Source organism: Pseudopipra pipra, chromosome 3 (assembly GCF_036250125.1).
Source record: "Pseudopipra pipra isolate bDixPip1 chromosome 3, bDixPip1.hap1, whole genome shotgun sequence".
Lineage (NCBI taxonomy): Eukaryota > Metazoa > Chordata > Aves > Passeriformes > Pipridae > Pseudopipra > Pseudopipra pipra.
The window spans coordinates 26,397,727-26,421,632 of record NC_087551.1 but is presented as its reverse complement, the minus strand read 5'-3'; the positions used below and the strand labels follow the sequence as shown (position 1 = coordinate 26,421,632).

The window sequence follows — 23,906 nt, the reverse complement described above, 5'->3', positions numbered from 1 at the left end:
TTTGGTGATGTTCTCAAAAACATTTGTGAGACCAATGTTCTAGACGAACATGACTACGCTTCTGTGTCTGTCTTTTCTAGTCTGTTCTTTGGCTTAAAGAGAGAGAAGAGGTTAGTGTATTTTCCAGCATGAGAAGTAAAGAATTTCTAAAAGTCCGCACACATAATGCTCAAATCCTTTTTCATGCATGCATTTGAGAATTTTATTGAATTTTAATTGAAATGAAAGTGCTTCATTGCTTTGTATTGTGGAAGGTATTTATTTGAATTTAAAGTAGTTCTGCTCTCAGTGAGGTAGAAAATGCATGCAAAATTGTGTTGGTTTTCATTAATCTTCTGTCCCCTCAAAATCGTACATCAGCCATCTTAAAAAAAAAAAAAGGCTGCCACACATACCTTCATTTTAAGTTTGCAATTAGTTTGGTTATGTGCATTATTGTTATGGTATTCCTCCTTAATCTGCTGCTCACTGTTGTGCTGGTGTTCCATTCCTCATACATGCCCTTTCCTGCTCAGGAGCTGTGCCCTGCTCTATCTACTAGGGAGTGAGGATGCTTAACAAGCCTGTTTTCTATTCTTGGTCTGGATACATGTTTGAACTCAAACCTTCCTAGTTTACCACACCTTATTTGCTCTGGGGTGTAGTTCTTGGTCTCCAAACTACTTTTTAGTGATACAGATACAGTTATTTTTGCAAAGGTTTGAGCATAAGAGGACTTGATGTATTTTTTAGGAAGTTGAAAACATGAAATAGAAACCAGCTGTCAACATTAGAAAGGTATCAAGAAGTACTGAGTGTAATTATTTCTTTATTCATATTTTTGCAGATTCTGGTCCAAAATCAGAGTTTTGTTTAAGGCAAACTTGAACAGATGATGCGACTTTAATCTAGTGTGACTTGCCTGCATGTATTTTCAAGTGCTCAAAGGGAATTCACATTTGATTATTTGCACCATAGTGCACTCCATAAAATATTCATGGAAGTGTCACTTTTCCATAGGTGGCACTCCAGGGCAAAGACAGGGACTTTGGACATCTTTAAAGTAATAAGTATGAAATGCAAGTTGAAAAAAACATATGCTGTTTGGTACTGGTGTCCTGCAGCAACTGACAAATCATTTTTAGACCAGCAAAAACCGATTATACCTGTATTGGTTTTGACAGGGGTGCAGAGTTTGCTAACTAAGGTTACTGTGAGAAGTTTCTGCAAATCAGAAGAGTGTGAGCAATTAAAAAGAATGACACATACTCTAAAACCACACTCTAGTTGCTGGACTATTACTATTTGGTATCTGTTCTCTTCAAATGCATATCTAGAGAAGTGATATACAGTCCAGTTGAGCGATATGACCTGAACCCTGTAAAAGTTACGATGTAGCTTCACTTGGGAGACTCCAGCCTTTTTCTGAATTTCCAGTTTGAAGTTGATGTGTTGATAGAGTAATCAACCTATTTGATTACAAACATGTTATTAATTTTAAACAAATCCAGAGACAAATCTTAAATGCTTGCCTTGCTAATCAGGGTTGGATATTGGGAACAAAGCTAAGAATGTATGATGTATTGAAGAATGTGTTTGTATCTTGAATTTGATTGTGTACTTTACATCGTATTTCAGATTTGTTTTTTATGCACAGTATTATGGACATTTTGATATACAGCTCTAAAAGGTGTTTTGTGAACATGAAAACTCATATATTCACTGTGTTAGAAAACAACTTTGTATACTAGCAATTTCCAAACTGAACTTTCATGTTTTTTATAGTACACCACTAAACAGGAAGTTTAGTATATCTTATTTTAAATTTCACAATTAAGAATTCTGTTAACATCTAAAATAAAAATGTAGGATTTTTCACGGCAATTTCAAGGAGGGAAATTGAGGAGACAGTTCCTTTTTTTGTAAAGCAGCATTTATTTTTAAATGTTGATTCTTAAGTTTTTATTTTTCTGAAGTGCTTAGCCTTACCAATTTTGCTTTCATAGGTGTCTTTGAGGTCCTCAAACTGATGCACGAGTTGGGTGTGGAACTTGATGCAGAAACATACACAGACTATGTTTTTAAAAATTTTGCTAATAGTGAAACTGCTCGTGCCCAACTGAAGGTGAGTTTACATTTAAAAATTGTAAAAGTGACTATTGCATGGCTTATTATTCTGTGTTCTCTGTGGAGGCTTTAGGTCACAGTAGCACTCTAAACATGAACCTGGTATGATGAAGCCTGGTCAGAATATTTACTTTTCAAGCAGTCGTTGCACTGATTCAGTTTGTTTACCATGTCTTTCTCCCGCTGCTTTTCTTTTTCTTCTTTGGAGCTAACCAAAATATTTTGCTCCAGACCTAGTAGCTTTCTGTTTCCTGAAGTGGAAAACTAAATAAATGATAATGCCCTTTTTTTTAAACTGGGGATTGGAAGTATTACAGTTGTTTCTGGTGGATGTTTTTTTTTTATTTGCTGAAGAATTGAGAATTGCAGACATAGTTTAAGTGTCCCAGTCTCTGCCTTTGATAACTTTGTCTCTTGCAGTTGATTTTAATACAAAATATTGATCAGTAGCAACTTATTTGGCCAGCCATGTAGACTTTGTAGAGCACCTTCTCAACAGCTATCAGTACAAGAATGCTAATGTCCTTCGGGAAGAAAGCATTTAAAATGCAAAGGATCAAAACGTCTTATCTGTGTGAAGTTCCAATGATTGATTGCTTTTTCTCTAGAAAAATGGCTGCCTATTTGAAGGTGTTGGACTCCGTGTAGCAGAAATAAGATGTGAAGCAGCAAATGGAAGATTGGACAATGTTCTTTCTATATGTAAGTATTTCTCATGTTGCATGTTACTTTGTACTTGGCAGCAGTGTTGATTGGTTGTAGGCTAAGAGATTTACTTGCATTAGTATATGAGGTTTAAAGATACGTGGGAAATGAGCAAAGTTTCCCTCTATGATGAGATGTCAGACAGTTTAAAATTACCACTTCTGAACAATGTATCATGGTTAAAATCTTCTGTGGTATTGGACCTGGCCACAAGATTTACCTGTAGGTTATTTGCAAATATCTTTACTGTGCTTGTGATAGGAGCATCACACTCTTGTACTTGGAGAGGTTAAGGAAACGGTTTGTTTTGCACAATGACTATCAGGTGGTTAGTGCTGGGATTGCATTTGTTTGCTGCATCAATTACAACAGAATTCTGGTCTAACGATATGGCTCTGAAGTACTACAGAATTATAATGAAAGAACCAGCTTTAAAGAACTGATTGGCACTGACACTAACCCAGGGGTGTTCTGCTGATCTGCTGGTCATGGAAGTTATGTGTGTAAATGTGATTGGTTAATTAGGGGTTGAAGTTGTAGCAGCATGTTTAAGACTGTTGTGATTCTCAGTGCTTGCAAAAGTTAATTTATGTCATCAACTGAATGTATGGCATGGGATAATTTACTTGGTTAAGTAGGAATATATGATTCGCTTCAAAATTTAAATAATACAGTTTTTATTTGCCTTGTGTACTGAGATGTTAATAAAACATCTAAATTTGGGCTAAATTCTGATACAGAAGGATCTCTGTAAACAACAGTTTTATGTGTCAAGGCTCAGGGAAAAGCTTAAGCAGTCTTTTGCTGCAGTTGATATGAACTGTTATATTTAACAAATATAGAAATAAGTAGTCTATACACCATGATTCTGCAAAGCCATTGTGTTGCAAATGAAAAAGTTGAGTAGTTACTAATCAGTGATTTAATTTTGATATTGGAGATTTATTGATTAGTGAATCTTTAACATTCACCTTACATTTTGCCGCTATTTTTTTTAATTACAAAACAAAAAGCATAAACCCAACCATTGACCATAAAAAAATTGAGTACCTAAAAGTAACTTGGAATTTTATTTTAAAGGACAACTTTATTAAGAGCAATGAAATTTCTTCCAGAAGCTGAAACAGTTTGAGATTTGGTTTTTTCCCCTGAAAAAGTAGACCCACCACTGCACACTCATTTTGGTTTACTGAAATAGTCAGGTTTTGATGTGTTCTAAGACAAATCCCTGGTATTGGGTAAATATATATGGTATCAAAAGTACGATACAGACTACTTTGCTACTACTACATATAGCAGTTCTGTCTTACTGTCATGAAGTTCGTATCACAGAATATGTTATTTAGCTATTGTCTGTGAGTTGAATTTAAATCTTGTAGTGGTATTTCTGTTTACAAAGACTAGGGTTAATAATTCATGAAGACGTATCAAATTTCTTTGAACTTGGGCTTTAAAGGAAGGTACTCCGTAAATAGTTTACCAAGCTGAAATGAATGCTAGTAAATCTAATTAGCACCTATGTGATGATAAGGCACAGATATTAAACAGCTGATTTTTTGTTTGGTGTGTTTTTTGTTTTTTTTTTTTTTTACTTCTCTCCTTTTGCAGTATTACAAAGAGGGAAAAATAGATGCAGCATGGAAAATAGTTTGAGATTGTCTCATCAGTGTAGTCAGGAGACGAAGGCTGGTTCTTAATGCTGGCTGCTATCTAGGTGTATTGATTCAGCTTCTCATGCCCTATAATGTATAGATTTCTGCTACTGACAAGATGAAAACTGTGAAGCATCAGCTGAGGAATCTGGACGCATAAGGCAGCGTACATGAGAGCCGCTTTTTCCCTTTATCATGCCATTCCATTCCACTTCATTGTCAGCCCCTTGATTTTCTCAGACTTGTTTGTTGCTAAGGAAACCAGGTTGCCGATTGTCAGCAGCAGCTGAGCATACTAAGATGCTTTTCTGCTTGTCTTTTTACGAGCAAAAAGTTTAATATACTGGATGGGAATTTCTGCTGAAGGTGTCTCGAAACCAACTTTACCTGAGATTTTCGAAAAAAAATAAATGTTCTAATGTTTAAAACTTTTGATTTTCTACATGTCTGGAGTTAGACTAAGGAAGTGGTTTTACCATGTCGTTTCTGCCTTTTACTTTCCGTGTTTCTTTAGAGCTGGTGCTTTTATTTTGGTTCTCTCCTACCGTGTACGATATTGCAGCCCTTGCTGAAATGGCCCTGTGCATTCAGGTTTTTACAGCAGTTAATTCCATTGTGATGCTGAAGAGATGATAATAACTTCATAGAGGACATAAATGCACCTACTACTGTATTTTTTTTCTTTGCTTGTCTAAAGTGCTGGAAGGAGAGGCAGCAATTCTAGAGGAAGAAGGTAGAATGATTTGGAATATTTAGCCAAGAAGTGATGTAAAGATGAGGACATAAGGCATAACTGTAAATGACCTCTCAGGGACATCTAATTTTAATTGATTTTGCAGTTTCCTATGTGTTGAAATATTACTGTAAATATTAACATTTAGAACTGTGTATTTTTCGCTTTTTATCCCCTTAGGTGTAATTTATTTCAGTGGATAGCACTTTAAATGGAACTACTTTTTCTTTCTTGTCAGACCATCTACACTAGCAGAAGCAAACATCTAAGAAAGTGTTGTGCCATTGTTTTTGGTTTGGTGGATTGGTTTTTTTGTTATTGTTTTTTTTGGTGGTATTTTATTATTTAAAAAAATAGAAGGCAAAATTGTGAAACCTATGTTAAGGCAGGTATTCAGTCTGAAACAATTAACAAACCATTTACCTCCAGTGGATCTTTTTTTGTTCCAGCACTAATATCCCAAGTTTTCTTCGTTAGGATTGTTTGAGGTTCGTTTTGCTTTTTGGAATTGGTCTTCTCGTTTTTTGCAGATAAAGACGCTTAGCTCAGTAAATAATTCATATAAAACATAATGTATTAACTATGGATTTTTTTTTACGATGACTATTAAGAAACATTTCTTTCATTTACAGTGTCTTCAGCAAGCACACCTCCTGTTGATTGTCGTCTGTTTAGAAACAGTCTCATCTTGGGTTTCAAAAGGTAAGGTTGCTATGTGAATACCTTTTTTTTTTGTTGTTGTCTCCCTGTAACAAAATTCCCTCTCTCTTTTTTGTCTAGTTGAGCACAAGTCTGTTCGGTCTTTTGGCCCCCACTCCATGTTTGAAAATTTATAAGTAGCATTCCAGAAGTAGCTGGGGATATTGTTGCTTCTCCCTGCTTTCCTCATTTTCCTCGCCTCTGCTATATATGAGCATACATTTAAAGCATTATCTATAGTAGATTAAAAAGAACTTCACTTTTCTTGTTTGTTCTGTGATATTTGCCAGTATATAAACATTTGGGAGTTTATTCACTTTTTTGTTTATAAACAGCTATGCTAATCTGAGATTTCCCTAAAGATTATCACTATTAAGCAGTAAAGTAATGGGTCACTTAATGAAGGCTAAATACCAGTAGGAGCCTAGCATATTCTGCTACATCAGCTATCTTTCTGTGCCCTCTGGGTTAATATGACTCATGAATGCTCACATGTAACACCTGGTCTTGTGCTACATTGCCAGGACTTCATATTCACAGCCATATGGTCCCATTTTGCAAGGAGGGTTCCTTGCTAACTTGCAAGGTTGTCTTAAGCTTATGCAAGTACATGTGAATTAGCAAGCATTTCTATCATGCACTGGGGCATTTGCCCCAGTCAGACATCTAGAACTGTGAATAAGAGTTTTTTTTCAGCATACTTACGCCATGGGGAACCAGGGAGGTAACTTATTACTACTCAGGACCAGGGTTTGAAGGCTGATTTTGTTCACTAAGTTATTTTCTAAAAGTTTGCGATCAGGATGAGTTAGAATTATGTTTAGGTTGGATAATAGTAAAACATACTAGGTGAACATGATCAAAATAATTTCCTAGTAAATTGCATGTTCTATCTAGCTGATCCTGCTCTACTGTGGGAAAAGGAGAGGAAAAAGCAAACCAGTGTTGAAATTTGGTTTGTTAACTAGGCCCTAGCTGACCTTGACATCTGAAGGATAAGTAAAAAAATGTGTTAGGTGCAACCAGGGGTATTTTGCTATTCCTTCTAGCAGTCAGTCCCAGAATCATCTGTTTCAGATGTATTAATTAAAGTAACAGATTTTTGAAACACGTTTTCTTTCTGTAAGTATAGGTATACAATTGAAGCAGTTTTTGCACTGGAAAGGAAACCATGGCAATATTTACCACACACAGCCAACCCTAGCGTGAAATACCCCTTCCACTGGGGAACTGTACAGGTGTTCAGAATCTTGGAAATGTTACCATCTTGCTAGGAAACTAGTTGCTAAAAGTCATAGTCTTCTCAAGTGAAACATTTACTCCCCTCATCATGGACACAGTTCCTACTAGTGTGATTTCAATAGTTATTGAGCATCTGGGCTAAAAACTCAGAATTCTGACAGAAATTGAGGTTGAGGGTGTTTAGGTGGGATTTTTTTTTTTTTTTTTTTGGAAGTTTTTTCCTTTTTACTCAAGCTTTCCTTGCCACTTGTAAGTGTGGCATAAGTTTTGGTTTATTTCTGTAATATTCCTCTTTTGTGAGCCTTTATTGCTGCCTAGCTTCAGAAGCTATGTACAACGTTGACTCTCCCCAAATTTCACCCATATGCTCTTTCTGAAAGCATGGCAACTGATGTTTCATTTCATGTTTTAAACCTAATGCTGCTTTTAAACTAGAACAACCTGAACATGAAACCTGAGGGTATGATAGGATAGAAGAGAAGAATATTTGTACCTTTTGTAAAAGCCACAGCAAAATTTTATGGCTAAACACAGGTTTTGAGTGTTCAAATGAGCAGAGTTTAGGACTGGCGTAGCAAAGTACAGGGTAGCGACACCAAGGACACATGAACAATGTCTGTGGCAGACTAGTTTATGGATTTCTGTTGAAGCTGCTCTTCTCTAGTAACTGCTTCAAAGTATTCCCATTCTATTTGCCTGATGTACCATTACTATTTCAGAGTCAAGTACTTTAGGAAATTGATGCATTTGATATCTGCAGTTCATTGTCATGCTGTCAGTGGTGGAGTGAGTTCATCCAACGAAGCTTAACTAACCTCACAGATGACAATTTTCTTCTCTCTTTCTCTGTTGGACCTACATTTGACTCATTTTCAAATACAAGTAGCAGTTGCACAAAAGGAATATATGTTTCAAAGGCTTGAACCTCCTAACTAAAATCCTAAACTTCTATGAATACTTTCAAGTTTCTGTGCATCTGTTCAGACTGACATCTTATTTTCCTCTTATGAGAATTTTAGGAAGATAAAATCAGGTCATAAGGTTTTGTTCTCTTGTCTGTGTTAATGCTGTTTTATAGTTGCCAAAAAGTTATAGTTCTTGAAAAGTTACAGCTTCTAGTGAGAATTTTGATGTTCTGCAAATTATAGGAATATGTCAGGATTTTTATACTCCAGAGAATTGGTTTTACATTAAGATGTCAGGGTTCTATACTTTCGTGAACTGGTTGATGTATGATTTTTGGTTGTAAGTTCATGATGTACAGAGAAGTGTTCTTTACACCAAGTTCTTTTCTATGAAGGGAAAATTTTGTTTTCTACTTTTAAAAATATTATCTGTTTATCTCAACTATAATGAATATTATATATTCAGAGATTTTATTATTTTCTTTTTTTTGTGTGGTATAAATGCATTAATAGCTGCCTAAATTTTTGTTTATTAAAAATCTAATGCATGGGAGCCTAGATTTTTGCTCTAGCAAATTCCACATATTGAGCGTTTGCTATGTAAAGTGCAGTTTGTTTGAGCAAAGCTTATTTTCTTGAAATGCTGCATAGAATGAAGTATAAAATAAAAAAATACAAGTAGGATATGTTAAGAATGGACTAAAAATAAAACTAAACCATATTCTTTCTAGTCTTAAGTGGTCTGTTCAGAATGTTGCATTATTTTAAGGTTTTTAGCAGAAATTATGACCATATGCAATATAGTAAAAAGTCCAATACTCTGTACAAAATTAGTTTAAATGGAATGTGGCAACTACTGTATTTCAATTTTATCTAAATAATAAAATCCTCAGTGTTAATGTTCTGTGTTGTTTTAAAGAAAGATACAAGCATAAAATCATTTTGATGCTTTTAATTTGTTATCCTTTGCTGCCCTCTTCAGCTCAGATGATGTACATCTTTGGAGTAAGGTAAGTAGAGATAAAACTGTAAATAAAATCCAGATTCTTTAGGCACTGCATGTTTATGGTGCATTACTGTAAATCTGAATTCTGAGCCTGATAATTGTAGAGCTGATTAATTTGAGCAAGTCTTCTGTTAGTGGCAGATTGTACAAGTGTATGAAATTGAGTTTTCAACTTGGACAGTTAAGTGTAATTGTGAAAAATCAAATGTGGTGTTACCATGTCAAGTAGCTTATGCTACTGCAATTTTTAGATCAATGTTGTTACAGCTGAAGATAGTTGTAGCTTCTGGAACAAGGTCTATCCCCGCCCTAGTACTAATAAAATAGGAAGGCACAATTAGTTTTTAAAGTTTCAGTCATATAACTTAAAACACTGAAATCAACTGAATGAAATCAAGGGGAAATTACTAATCATCTTGCCATCCCTGGTATGGGATACATTAGAAAAATGCTGCAACATAACTTGGTCAATAAATTTTGCAGAACAGTAGAATAGATGTTGGCACATCCTGACTGGAATGTGGTTACTGAGTTTGGGAAGGGATGCATTGTGCTTTTTGCTTTTATTCTTCAGTACTGTTACTGCTGACTAATGAAAGTATATTTTAGATTTTGCAAAGAAATCTTGGAGTAAAACGGAACTTGGCATTTGGAATGTCACTGATTACTGATTTATATAAAATCAGTGCAGGGTTTTTTACATTTTTCTACCATTCACTGTTGTGTGATGATTCTGGTGAGAGGGTGTTTTTGTCTTCTGCCTCTCTCCTTTCTTTTTTGCGTTAAAAAACCCCCAAAGAAACAGAGGGCAGGGAAAATAAAAAAGAGGATCTCTCTTGCTCCCATTACGAAAATAATTTTGAAGGACAGTCAGAGAGCTGAATAATGTTGGTCTGCATATGAAGTAATAACTAGAGTTACTTCCTCTTCTTCACAATGGAAGAAAGATAAATTTTGTTGTCTTCACTAAATTTAAGAGTTAAAATGTGCATTGAACTTCTAAAATAAGAAATGCTAACTTGGGAAATAATAGATACTTAGCATTAGAAATAATATCACACATTAATTTTTTTTCTATATTCCATCCCTTTTAGTATTCTGAGATTTGATTCAAAAGAACTGTGTTATGACTTCCTTGGGGTTTATTGTAGTGTGTGTTCATTTGTCGTAGGAAGATGAGGGCAAAAGGGCAGATGAAAGCTGTAGTTTAACAGTGTGCTGTGTCCATGTTGTTGATACAATGAAAAGTAGTAGATAAGTTATTCAGTAGCATGTTTGGTACTTTATGGCTTCATTTATCCGTTTTCATCAACAATTGAAGTTGAGAATTCCTTTTCTTTTGTAATTACTTAAAACACAGCACTTTGGCAGTGAGAGTGCATCTCCCCCTGACTTCTTTGAGATTGCATTCTAGAATTATGGCAGATAAAACAAAAATTCTTGAAACACAATTTCACTTTCTAACTGAAGATTTAAATAATTAAAATGATTTAATTTCCTTAAGAACAGTCAAATGGATTTTTAAAGTGATGTTGTTTAGGTTAAAGTATTTGTAGGTAGGATGTGGGGGCTTTTAAGTAAATGCTTCTTTTTCTTCAGAGGAGGTAAAATCTGTGCATTTCTTTGGTTTGTATGAAGGATAAAACGTGTGCTAAATGTGACTGAATGCAATTAATTTTTATAGCTGCATATTTTGTCATGCAAAATTGCACTTATTTACAACAGCTGTACTAGTTACCTTAATTCTAGCAGAGCATGATAAATGACGTTCCTTTGTTTTTTATGTATTTGCTTCTTTCAAATTTTAAAAAAGCTTTATGGGCCAGTTTCAGCCTTTCAATGAATTGAAACATAATTGTAGCATCTCCAGGAGTGACACTGGTTAATATTTTCTTTAAGCAGTGTCTTATGATAGGTAACTTTCTGTAGAATGATATATAAACAGAATACTAGAGTGTCTCTGTCTTAATGCCATACCACAGAAAGCATTTCTCTTTGCAATATTTTTTCAGGAAAAACCTATTATTTACAAAAAACCCCTTTGTATTTCTTAGGGAATGACTATGATGTGGTAAAGAATAATACTTTTAACAGAGAAATGCTTTATTATTTTGAGAATTCAATTTCAGATACTATTTGTCCTTGCTTGCTTCTTTTGGCTGCAATGTACGATTATTCTGTCTCACCAGATAACAGAACTGTTGTACAAGGATGAACGTTATTGCCTGACGCCTCCAGGACCTACTGGTAGAGTTTCAATTTCTATGATTGTAACTTATCCACAAATCCGTTCTTCTGTGTAATGATGGGTTTGAGGGATTACAACAGTAAACACTGATTGCTTCTTTTTGAAAGTGAAATTTGAAAACATGTTGGGTAAAATCCTGATTCAAATAATCAGAGCATATTTTGTGAGATCCGTGAGATACCTTTTTTTTTTTTTAGAATTATAAACAAATCTTACTGATAACAATTTATTTTTCTAAATGTATAGTCCAAAATGGAGATTTAGAATGAATACAGTATCAATGCTTAAATACTTTTAAAAAAAGATTAGAAAATGCAGTCTTTCAATCTAGTTTTACTGTTAGTAGCTCTTTTGATTTTGTGAAACAAAATGTTACTTAATATCCCAGTTCTTCTACTTTGAAATAAGTATACTTTTTTTGGTATGATGTGGGGTTTTTTTTGTTTTTGGTTTTGGTTTTTTTTCAGAAAAGCTAGGGTTTCCCCCCCTCCCCTTTCAGAGCCAGAGGGGCACAGGGGTATGGGGACAGCTAACCTTTGAGAAGGCAATACTTGATGTTCTTCCTGTTCTTGGCTGCAGGACCCCATATATTTTTGCACTTGCTAGACAAGTAACTTAGCACTATTTGCTGAAATCTGTTCGTCTAGATTTTCGTTGGCCAATAGGCCATTTCTTCAGTATTAGTTTATCTAATGTTTAAAGTATTTTTGTATGTTATTATATTAATATTACGATATTTAATGTATCTTGGTAATGGAATATAATGGATAAAATGTACAGAATAAATATGCAAAGTATTAGAAATCTGTTTTTTCTTTTGAGCGATGACAAAATATTTGTGGCAACTATTTGGGGTAGCAGGCAGGAAAGGGGGGGAAGGCCTTGGGCAGTACCACTTCTGTCACACAGTAGTGGAAAAAAATAGATTGAAGTAAGATTCTGTACTGAAAAGCTGTCACTAGGTCTGAAAATAATTAATATTCCTTTCACTCACCAGTTAGATATGTGCTCCCAAACCACATAATCTCTATGCCTCAGTGATCATTGTTGCCATTTCAGAGCCTCTCATCAGGGTGACATCTCACACCAAAATGATTTCTTATAAATTAATCTTGATAACATGACAGTCTCGGTAATTTTAGTGGAATGCTTTCTCTTGTTTTTTTCCACAGAAGCTGTTGGCTATTTTCTTTATCACTTGATTGACAGCATGAGTGACTCAGAGGTACAGGCCAAGGAGGAGCGTTTGAGACAATACTTCCATCAGCTGAAGGAGATGGTACCATTTCATTTTTTGCTACATAATGCCTGTCCTGCCTGACATGTATCTATTAGGTTTGAAATTGCTGCTTTTAAGTACAACCAGACCACTTCTCAATGACATGCAAGAGCTGGAGACTTGAATTACGTCTGAGATAATTTCTGTTAGACAAATTTCAGTTTGGTTGTGTTTCAAAACTCATATAATTTTTCTCCCCACCTCTTGGTACAGAATATAGTTATCCCTACAAGCCACTACAGCGGCATTTGCAGACTGCTGGACTCCTCTCAAGTTCCTGAATTAATTAAGGTCTGTGGTTCTATAGCAATTGCTTTGAATCTAAAAAATCTGTGAATATATTCTCCTTTGCAAAATAAATAGCTTCATGCAGTGATTATATGTAAGCCTCTTTACCTTTCCGTGATTTTTTCACTGTTGAAGCTGATTTCATTTCATATGTGAAAGGGATACATTTAATAAGTGCTTTCTCAAGTCAGTGTGATAATGCTGCAGAATACAGCTTTTTTAACATTGCTATTATATAATGATCTTGAATGTTTTTAGTACTATATGCTTACTTAGAGATTGAACTTTTGGGGGGGATTAGTGATATTTTTGTTTTACTGCATTTTAGGATGCAAGGTTACTGTGTCATAAAAAATCCCTGTCTACCGATGACATTCCAGAAGTAAGTAAATTCACAGATAGCTATCCTTGTTCTTACTGTAATAATACTGTTTGGATATGGGGTTTAGATGAAGTGTAATCGCTAGCTTTCAGATCATGGAAGTATATTAACGTTATTTAAATCTACCATTTGAAGTTCAGAGGTTACTTTCCAGAGTAGGAGTAAAGGCTATCCAGATTTTCACATAGACCCAATACTTGACCTTGGAGTTGGCTGAGGTTTCATGCCTCAGTTTCCCTGTCTGGTAAATATTTTTTGAAAGTTCTAGTTAGTTAACGGTAGTGGTGTGAGGCTTAATTCGTGCTTGTAAATTACAGTGATCCACTTGAGTGGCAGGAACCATATAAATCCATACTGCTTCTAATGGTGGAGTGTCAGGTCTTTACATCCCTGATCTGAGCAAAGTGGAGACAGAAAAAGAAGCAGGCTTCTATTCCCTACTTCCCTGAACACAAAGAACTGAGTACGAGAGAAGGAGTAGTGTTGACCTTTGTAGATATGCGACTTAATGCTTTTTTTTTTTTTTAGTGTATTCTGACTCAAATCTTCAATTAGTATGTACTATTTAAACAGATAAAAACACCTTAAATGATTAAAAAATTTCTTTGAGTATGAAAGAAGAGGATTATTTTGTCTGTCTTTTATTAAAGTGATCCGACAAGTTGTTCAGGGAGGGTGTTTTTGCAACTGACATTCTTTCTGTTACCTCCATTTAGAGTGCTAAATCTGACGTGTCTGCTTTGGAGAAGAAACTAGAAAAGCGAAAAGCTGAAAACCAGCCTATTACAGATGTCTTGAAACAACTCATACATGCTCTTTGTGAAGAAGAGGTATCTTAAGCAATGCAGAGATAATTGGAAACACATAGCTATATTTTTAAAGGGACATAAATGACTGTATTATGGAAAGACATAGTTAAGCAAAGACAAGTGCAGTGCTTGAGGTTTCATGGTTTGATGCTTATAAATCAAACATAAGTGCAAAAAGCAATTAAATCAAAAGGTTAACTAATTTCAGCAACACCTTGAATGGCATGTTTTGGGGTTGCTGAAGTTTGTTTACAATAATCTGCAAAGTGAATGATAGTAACAGCTGTGATAGGTTTATCATACATGCCAAATGTCCTTTCAAGCCATGGCTCCGGTCTCTTATATCTAGATTGTCAAGCAACTGATACATGCACTAGTCATTTGCAATTCAAATATTACTAGGTTGTTAATGCAGGGATTGAAATTCCATTTTCCTGCAGGAGGAAAGCTCTTCTGAGATAAAGGGTCCCTTGCCTTCATTCGGCAGGCGTCCAGCTGTAGTTTACATTCATTTAGTGTGTGTCTGTAATTTGTGGGGTATCACCGCACTTTTGTTCAGTTTCTTGTTCAGTATGATCCTGCCTATAAAGCTGTGGATATAGGAACAGTAACAGTCATGCAGATGATAGCACAATATTCTGTGTTGCTAAGAATGCAATTTAGAAAGAGTGATTCTCAGCTGTGTGTCTCTACCATTTTGCATATGAAATAAGTCTAGATGCAAACACCATTGGAAGTTCAAAATGGTCAAATGTATGAATAGGAATTTATAGAAAAATAAGCTTTCAATGGGATTATTAAGTAGTTTCTTATTCTTTAGAAAGTAGCTCTGTTATGTGTTTGACAGTGTACCAGGTGAAAATTGTTATGAATTTCAAGTAAATAAGAACTATTTTAGAATTTGGGTTAATAATTTTTATGGTCTCTGGATTAAAAAAAGTCTTATATTAAAACATGCCAGAAATATAAATGTAAAGCAAGAAAAATTATAATCTCAAGCTCGTGTAAAAGGTGTCCTACAAAAATATTAATTTCTGCAAAATAACTTTCAATCTCAAAATTTGCTAAAGCATTACAGCACTGTTTTCATATGTGATCTTAGACTACTGAAAGCACTAAAGCAGTCATGTAACTGTACACTGAATATATAAGAATCTTAATGTCAGATTGACTTTTCCTCTAGTTCACATCTTTGCTTTGTTCCTTTTTTAGAATATGCAAAAAGCCCTTGAAGTGAAAGCCAAATACGAACCGGACATGGTTGTCGGTGGCTATGCAGCCTTAATAAATTTGTGCTGTCGACATGATAATGTAGAAGAGGCAATGAACCTGAAAGAAAAAGTGTAAGTACACCGGCTCTGAAACATGTCACAGAGATTTATGCTGATACACAGACCTTGTTGAATTAAGTAGGTTGAGTATTAACCCCCTCATCCATTTTTAATTAGTTTTCCCCACCAATGTATGTGCATTTAAAACAGTCATGGGTGTGGTTTTTTGAAACAAAAAATTTGCTTTGTATAATTGAACATTAGAAGCAGCTACTTTGTGTGGTCAGTAATTTTTTTTTACATTTATTTGGAAAAAGGAAGTTCGCTACGTAGGATGTGTTTTGTTTTTATTGTAAACATACATCATGTCTGAATTGAAGTTTGGCTTCATTTAAGGGGGAAAAAGGTACCTGTGTTGTGTGTTTGAAAGCACCAGGAATGTGTTTAGAATGCACTACACCTATGTTGTTTTTAGAATAGCAGAGTTTGGGTAATGCCATTTTAAGACTGTCAGCAAGCATTCTGCTTTAAATTTTTATATTCTGAGCTTTGTATCTTGGCTGTAAAAGTTAGCTCCCAGCTAAAACATGCTATGCATGACTTATCCTGGAGCAAATTCTTACAGATGATCCTTCTATTTGCTTCTGTCCTTTTTCCCGTGAAAGGCTCCTTTTGGTCGGATGCTACAGTGAATATAAAAAAAGTTACGTGCTACTTTCAGGTTCTCTCATATGCACCCACAAAATACTTGGTTTGGTTTTACGGTAGGTTAGCAGGCAGGTGCTATTACATCTTGCTAGTGTTTGAAATTATGTGAAATGATTGAGCTGTGAATGTCAAGAAATTTGCCACTCTGCAAATAACAGTAGTGTATTGATTTTGCCTGCACTACTGCTCTCACACAGTCACCGTAGTGAAACAACAGTGGAGGAATTAACTTTTAATACTTACAGAGAAAAGAAAACAAACACGTAGCAGAAACTTCAAAATAGTGGCCTTTAACTTGTTACCATAGGTGAATAGTTTCGTTTTCTTTATAAATATTTCTTTATATAGAATGTAGCCTTGTTGCAGCCACATGGACTATGTTTTCTTCCCAGGCTTCTGAGAAATACTCTACTTTTTGCAATAACTTCCAATTAATTAATTAAACAGTCTCTCTCCCTCTCAGAAACATAACCTTTGGCTTTTGAGCACGGGAAGGTGTGTAGGTAATTTTTGAGTCATGTTTTAATTGTGCATTTTTTAAATTCAATCAGATTTTTCCATTAAGTTTTATTATCATTTTAGCTCTCGGTGCTGTTGTCATGTTATATAGTTTTAAAAATAAATCTTTAAGCTGAATCCATAAAATGTGAACCTCTTTTGATCCAATTCTTAATGTTTTAATTTCTAGCTTCCCTAAGAATTCACCTGTTGCTCTTGACACTGGAAAGTACATAGCACTGGTAGAAGTCTTAGAAAAGCATGGTAGACTGGAAGGTAATCCATTTGCTTTCATTGTGTGTTTCTGCTATATAATAAAGGTATCTTGGCTCAAGAATAAAAATGTGAGTTGATATTAATGGTATATCATGTCCTGAAAAGTGCTTGAACATTTTGCATACAAATTTGCATGTGAATTCAACCAGAGATGCTTGGACAGTGCAGGCCATTAGTTTTAATGGATTGGCAAGCTTGTCATTTACATTTGCACAGCTCAGTGCTTTTTGCATTTCTGCAGCTAGTTTTTATTAGCATTGCTGTTTGGATTGAGTTTGAAGATCATGACTTATGGCACAAATTGTGTATGTGCCTAGACTAATGGCTTTGTTTTTGCTTAAGAAGGTCTGAAGGCTGAACATAAAACCTATAAACATAACCTTCTCATAAGAGCCAAGTACTGCAACAAATCATTTAACTTTTTATAAAGTATATATTTTTCTGTTACTATTCTTTTATGTGTTTGTTATTGAATTTTAGATTTAATCTGCAGACTGCCTGGAAATTTTGGCTTTTAATGAGTCTTTTGCAAACTGCCTCTTTTGTATTTCTAGATGTTTGCATTAAGCTGTTAGCTCTTTAATTTCTGTAATGTAGTCTAATATAATTCTGTAGTTTACATGATTTGGTTGATCTTTAAAAGACCTCTAGACTGTCATCAACTTTAAAAGGTAATTCTGAATATTGAGTTCTATGATTTTGTAGAGGGCTTAACACCATAAAAGTGTGGTCCAAGCCTAGATACAAAATGTTATGGTTTTATGTGAAACACTATACAATAAAATAAAAAAACTAATGTGATTTTTTTCATGTAAGATCTTCCTTTGAAATTTGTCTTGGCCTCTTATTAAGTTTATTGTTAAAAAAATAATAAATGAAGCTGATGTTTTCCATATCATAATAAATCAGATCATGACCACCTCTACATTAAGCAGTTTGAAAAGATGAGCTTGCTTTTAGGAGCATAAATGTCCCTCAGAAAATAAAATAATTCATAAGTGCAGCCAAATGTAAAGTGGTCGAAACATTCTGTCTATTCAATAATTAAGAACATTATAAAACATGATAAAAATGCACTTATTCCGTATACCAAAATGTTTGTTTCTGCCTTACTAATGAAGCTTAATGAACCTAATGTTTTAACATGCAGTCTGTTAGAAAGCTTTCATTGGCTCTCCTTGGCTAATTAGTATCGACACAGCAAACAGGCCCTATCGGTATCAGACCATTAGTCTGGCTGTATATACAGTGTAAACATATCTTTATTATCTGGCCTCGTGACAAGCCATCTGCTGAAGAAACAATGGAGTGATTTAGCAGATGTTAGCATTGAACGATAAAAGCATCCATTTAGCAGAATCTTGCAGCTATAGGGCAGACTGTACGGGGTTATGTGGTGCAGAGTGGGCACACAGTTCCTATCTATAATTTGTAGTCAAAGTTGCAGCAAAATGATAAAACCATGCTATTGTGGATTTATAATTGTAGTCTCGTTTAGAAATGCAAGTAGTAATTAACTTGAAATCGGCATTATACACCAGAATTTACATTCCTGCTGGGTTTGAAATGCTGTTTTAATAGCAGTTTGTTTTCCCTACATGAAATTACCTAAGGGTCTTTTGTGTTGTTTCATTGTAGATGCTATTAACATTCTAACGGAGATGAAAGAGAAGGATGTTCCTATCTCAGGCAGAACAGTTGCATCTCTCTCCCGCATTCTTAATGCCGCTGCCACGCGAGGTGAAGTTGAAACAGTGAATCGGTTACACGAGACCATTGTGAACCTGGGCTTGGCAGAAAGTCCTGTCCTTCATTCCCCCCTGATTACCGTTCACCTTGAAAAGTAAGCTGTGTTTGGGCTTCAGATGAAACAAGTTATGATATTTATTTGTGTTATATGACCTGTGTACGCTGCTCACATGCCTGTTTGGAAGTGCTCACGTGCGTAAGCGTGTACACGTGCACACACAACACTAAGAGCAGTAGTGAATGAATATGTTTTCCTAATTTAGCTACGTCTGTTTTCATCAGGCAGACATCATGTGTGGGAGCAACAGCTGTGTTTTATGGTCATATCAGAGATGAAGTGGCTATATGTTGGAATATGCTTATGAATTAGTTTGTTCTAAAGTCTGTTTGACAGGATAGCTATTCAGAGCATGATAGGTGTAGTCTCAGCTCTCGTGGTTAAGTGGTATGTGTTTTCCCATCAAAACAGCATTATTTTGCTGTGTCTTCCAATATATCTCAGGTGGGTTGAAGGGTAGTTGTTGAACACTGAAATATTTTTAATTCACATAATTCAAATAATTTGATATTATTGCCAATAGACTGCTATGTTGATGAATTTAAAATTCAAAGAACAAGCTGTCTGGCTTGTCTGTTATGCTTGGGAGGGTCTTGCCTATATATACTCTTAATACTATTTCTTAGAGAAAAGGAATTTTATACAGTCATTCTGTCAGGAAGTATCTGTAATTCCATGTGTTATGTTCCTTCACATAAATTTTCAGTATCAGGTGTAGAATATTTGAATTAATGTACATATAAACTATATAACAATTTCTTATTAAAATTAAGCAAAGGGTCTCTTTTCACTTCCTTTACTGTATGTACAATCCTTTTATTATTCTTTTCTGTGTCACTTATGTAGTTCCTGGATTTTAAACTCTAGCAGCTAGAGTTGATTAATCAGTTTCTTGAGATTTGGTTCATGTAAATGAAATGTTATTTGTTTAAATATAATGCCTATGAAATGGGTGACTTTTTCATAATATCATATAAGTCAGCCATGTAGAGGTTTCTTAGTTCTTGTAAGTACTCTGGATATGCAAGGTCTGTGTAACATTTTCTATATTGAAAATTCTTGTCAAGAAGATGTAACTCTTGGTAGATGTATGTGCATTCTCTTCTAAAATTAGTATTTTAGTGTAGTGGTCAACAATTAAGAATATAGTGTACATCTTTTCAGGCAGCAACTCTGCCTTGGTTACATCACAAGAAAAGGCAGATGTTTATGAAAATAATTTAACTGCAATCATATGTAACTAATGTGTCGCAAAAATATCTGATCTGCTTTGCAGTGTGCAGTAAGAGCAGCTGCATTTTCCATAATTGCTTTATGTGCGTTGACGTGCAAGCTGTACCTGGTGCTGCTTGGGTTCTTTGCACTTGAGATGTAGTGTAGGATGATGTAGATAAAGATGTGATCATCTGTGGATGAGAAGCAGGACGGCAATAAGTGTTATTTTAATTTAATTCTATGTTCTTTTGGATTATAAACGTTTGGTAAAACATTCTGAAAAGTTTCTTTTTTAAGAAAGGAAGAGACTTTTGATGAGACTAGATTAATAAAGGAGGAAGTAGTTCCAGACTCTGGAATTGTGTGGCTGCAAGTCATTGGCACTCACCTGTATAACTCTTACTACATTTCATATATACAGATCCAGTGCAAAATAAGCTCATTTCCTGTGGGTTTTTTGGTACCTTTTGGGTGGAGAGACTGATTCCTCTTCAATGGTAGACAAAAATGGGAAGTTTTTTTCTGCATAATTTGCTTGGGAGGAATAACTGCATTTCACTGGGATTTTGTTCCTGTATTTTTTTGTTTTGTTTTGTTTTGTTTTGAAAGTTATGAGTGACTGAAATATGTGTAATACATATTAGTAGTTTCTTTCAGCAGTAGTGCTTACTGTTTGCCATCCTGCAGCTCGAGTATCATGCTGAAATGCTGTCATTTAGCTGCAGGTCATCAGCATACCTCTGAAATTAGCTCTGGGATATTTTTTAATGTTCCACAGCAGTGGTTTTGCTACTGTTTTGTGTTCTTAATTTATTTCAAACTTTTAAGTTGCTTGTAAAGTAATCTATGATTTGCTTTTGAAGATTACAACAATTGTAGGTGTAAAATGTTTTCATCTGCTCCTTTTCTCCAGTCTTGAATATTCTGAAAGTTTTAAGTCCTAGTGCATGTTAAACATGACAATTTGCAGCAGAACATGGAAAAGAAAATAATGTTGATGATGGACACGTAAATTGACAAAAGCTAACAAAATCTAGTATTGTACATTTTGCCTTCAATATTTTGAGAAATATTTAACTGAAGTAACTAGAGAGAGAACTCAGACTTACCTTGGGGGTTTTTTGACCCTGAGTAAGGGGAACTACCCCCTGCTTTAAATTGTGTTGATTTTTATTTATGACCTTGACCAGTTTCTCAAGATGGTCTGTCATTCAAGGTGATAAACTTCCCCTGGACCATATGACAAAAATCCTAGTTTCTAAAATCTGCAAGGATGTAAAGAGCTTGTACTTTTTCTTAAAATACATCTTACTTTTGAACTGGTTCTTCCAGCTGCTAATAATTAGAAAAGCTTGTGTTACCTTCACCATGTAAAAGTTTTCAAGATTTTAAGGTTTGTACTTTTGGCTTACATCCTCTAACAGCTCTCAGGGAAAACCTATTTGAACATGAACAGTTTTGCTGAAGAGGTTTTTGCAGCTGTTCCTGTCCTATACAATATTGGATAATACCTATTTACAGGAGGATAAATTGACAGATGAACTACTGTTGCTTTTTTTTCTTTCCTCCAAGAAAAATACACGAGCCAACTTTTTGTACAACTGAAAACAGGAATACATACCTTAAAACCTTGATATGGTTCCTGTTTTTTCATTAACATAGGTTTGTTTCTGTTCTCCTTGAATAATATCACCTTTGAGAAAAGAAACAAAACATTTTCAAATTTAAAATTTACTAATTCCCTATATCAGAAATGTTCTTAAGCAGAGGGAAGAAAATTTGCAGGTAAACTGTGAAAACATTGTTACAGACCATATGAACAAAGTATTTTGTAGTTTTAAGTCAGGAAACACAAACAGTTAATATCTGTATATTAAATGATCAAAATGCTATAGTTGGATTGTTTTTCTTTAAAATAGGTTAGTGTATTTTAATACAGTGTTGTCTGGTAAAGCATTGTTGGCTTGTTTGTCATTAATCTTATATAAACCCATTTTGATTAGTTTCTTATGTAGTAGATAGAGCATGAATGCAGTGCCTGGACAATTTTTCTTCTGTTGTTTTCATGGAGTTAAATTCAGTTACGGTTTTGGTTGAGATCATTCAGTGGCACAAGTTATTTGACTTTTAAATGCACTTTTTAAAATAGGCATATTTTTAAACTAAGTGGTATTTTTAGTGGGGGAAAAATATCTCTAGTGGGGAGAGGTTTTTTTTTCTAATTTTTAGCGGCTTTATTTCAAATATTTGTATTAAAACCCTTTACGTGTTGCAACGAAATTAGGGATGTTTGGCTCTCTTACTCCATTATTGCAATTAGGAATTTAGCATCATCAGTGCCAAAGGACAAAAGTGTCTCATTTGCCCTATGGGGACAGGACAGTGATAAGATGATTTTTCGTCAAGGATCATTGGGTCGTAATTAAGTTACATTCATGGCTATTGCTTTTTGAAGGATGATTGGTAAATGACAGGCTTCATGTGCTTGCTATGGACAGTGTTCACTAGGGTTTTTTCTCCTTCTGTCAGAAAATCCTGTTGAGTCTGATAATGTAAATGTGGCATTTTATTCTGAACAAAAGAGCAGGGAAATGAGCTATCTTGTCTAATCATTCAGTTGTTTAACACCGACTTCCAGTTTAGACTCAATTGGCTGGAAAGCACTTGACATGTGAAGTTAGTGCTGTTCCGAACGCATGTTTGAGTAAATTTTAAAGTAAGTGACAGCTAAATTGTACCTAGGGAAATTACAAAGCCTTCAACACAGTTAATTTTTTGGGGAGGATTAGTTGTAATTGCAACACCAGTCTCCTTGAAGATTCCTTAGTATAGCAGATGAACAGAAACACATTTAGCTCTATCAAGAGCCTGTTCTCTTTTAACAGAATAATTTTTGTAAAGCTGATTGCACCTTGCTGAATTGACTTCCCTCTACACTAACATCTGCTTCAGATTTGTAGAGAGGGATTTGTTTTACCAGGCTACCCTCCACCCCCACCCCAGAGAGTCCCTTTTTTCTTTCTACCTCTCTAGTGATTTCAGGTTTGAGAGCTTTTCAATCAGTAAACCCCTTAGGTAAATTGCCACTTCACTAAAGCTTTATGCATAATGTTGCAGCACTTCATTCCAATTAAAATCAATATTTGGAGTCTTATTTTTATCAGGCAGACTCTCTGGTTGGGAAAGTTGTTTATTACAAGTAAAAGGGTTAGATTTAGTGCTACATTCTTAAAGCAAGAGGAGGGTGGCTTGTGGAAATTAAAGGGGACTGACATATCCATGCACATTATAGCCAGTCCTGCTACAGTGCGTTCTGCAGAAACTCTTGACATCTGAGTAACTTTGGCTCTTCAGATAGTTTTGTGTGATTAAAATTGCCCCCACAAATATTTTGTAAAATTGGACCCATAATATCTTGGGACTTTATAAACCTCCTAAACAGAAACCAAAAGAATCAAATAACTTGATATCTTAACCTGAGCATCAATTTAACTAACAAATAGCCAAAGTAGGACTCTTCTGGGACTGCATAAGGGCCAAGCATAATGTAGTGATGGCTGAGGCTCCTTCTGTCATTCAAAAATAACAGTATATGTTCTTTTTTAAAAGAACGAGTTTCAATGTGCCGGAAAAAATACACCTAATCTTTAAGTGGAACAGGTATTAGTCCTGAACAGATAGTATTTGTGAGTGACTTAAAGCTCTAGTAATCTGGCCAACTCAAAATGAAGCGTGGATCATCTATGTTCACATTTTAAATACTGTTTATTCCAAACCGACTCCAGAAATCAGATTTTTCCAACGTGGCTATGAGTGTATGGGCTTTATTACCTTTTTGACTTGATCCATATTAATTGAATAGTAATTTTGGACCAGGCTTTTAATGCAGTTTTTTGTGCAGTTCTATTTTTTTAAAGTTAACCATAACAAGAAACTCACTAAAATGTTACCTCTACTTGAAATTTGAAGCCTACAGTGAGTTCCTGATTTTCATTTTCTAACAGGACTGTAAAAACTACTTACAAAAGTAACTGCTGGTACTTGGAATTAAATGCAGTTTGTGACAATTAAAAAATA

At 34.9% G+C, this 23,906-nt stretch overlaps 1 protein-coding gene across 2 annotated transcripts in view; it reads left to right on the top strand.

Annotated features, from left to right (window-relative positions):
- The window catches only part of LRPPRC (leucine rich pentatricopeptide repeat containing), an 87,436-nt gene that overhangs the window by 22,246 nt on the left and 41,284 nt on the right, over positions 1–23,906 (top strand). For both annotated transcript variants that reach the window (XM_064648379.1, XM_064648378.1), the window contains exons 12-23: positions 1,986–2,104; positions 2,715–2,808; positions 5,829–5,898; positions 9,025–9,052; positions 11,238–11,295; positions 12,469–12,575; positions 12,789–12,866; positions 13,192–13,245; positions 13,962–14,075; positions 15,267–15,397; positions 16,722–16,807; positions 18,446–18,650. In XM_064648379.1, the coding sequence (XP_064504449.1) occupies positions 1,986–2,104; positions 2,715–2,808; positions 5,829–5,898; positions 9,025–9,052; positions 11,238–11,295; positions 12,469–12,575; positions 12,789–12,866; positions 13,192–13,245; positions 13,962–14,075; positions 15,267–15,397; positions 16,722–16,807; positions 18,446–18,650 (1,144 nt within the window). The remainder of the gene's footprint in view (positions 1–1,985; positions 2,105–2,714; positions 2,809–5,828; positions 5,899–9,024; positions 9,053–11,237; positions 11,296–12,468; positions 12,576–12,788; positions 12,867–13,191; positions 13,246–13,961; positions 14,076–15,266; positions 15,398–16,721; positions 16,808–18,445; positions 18,651–23,906) is intronic.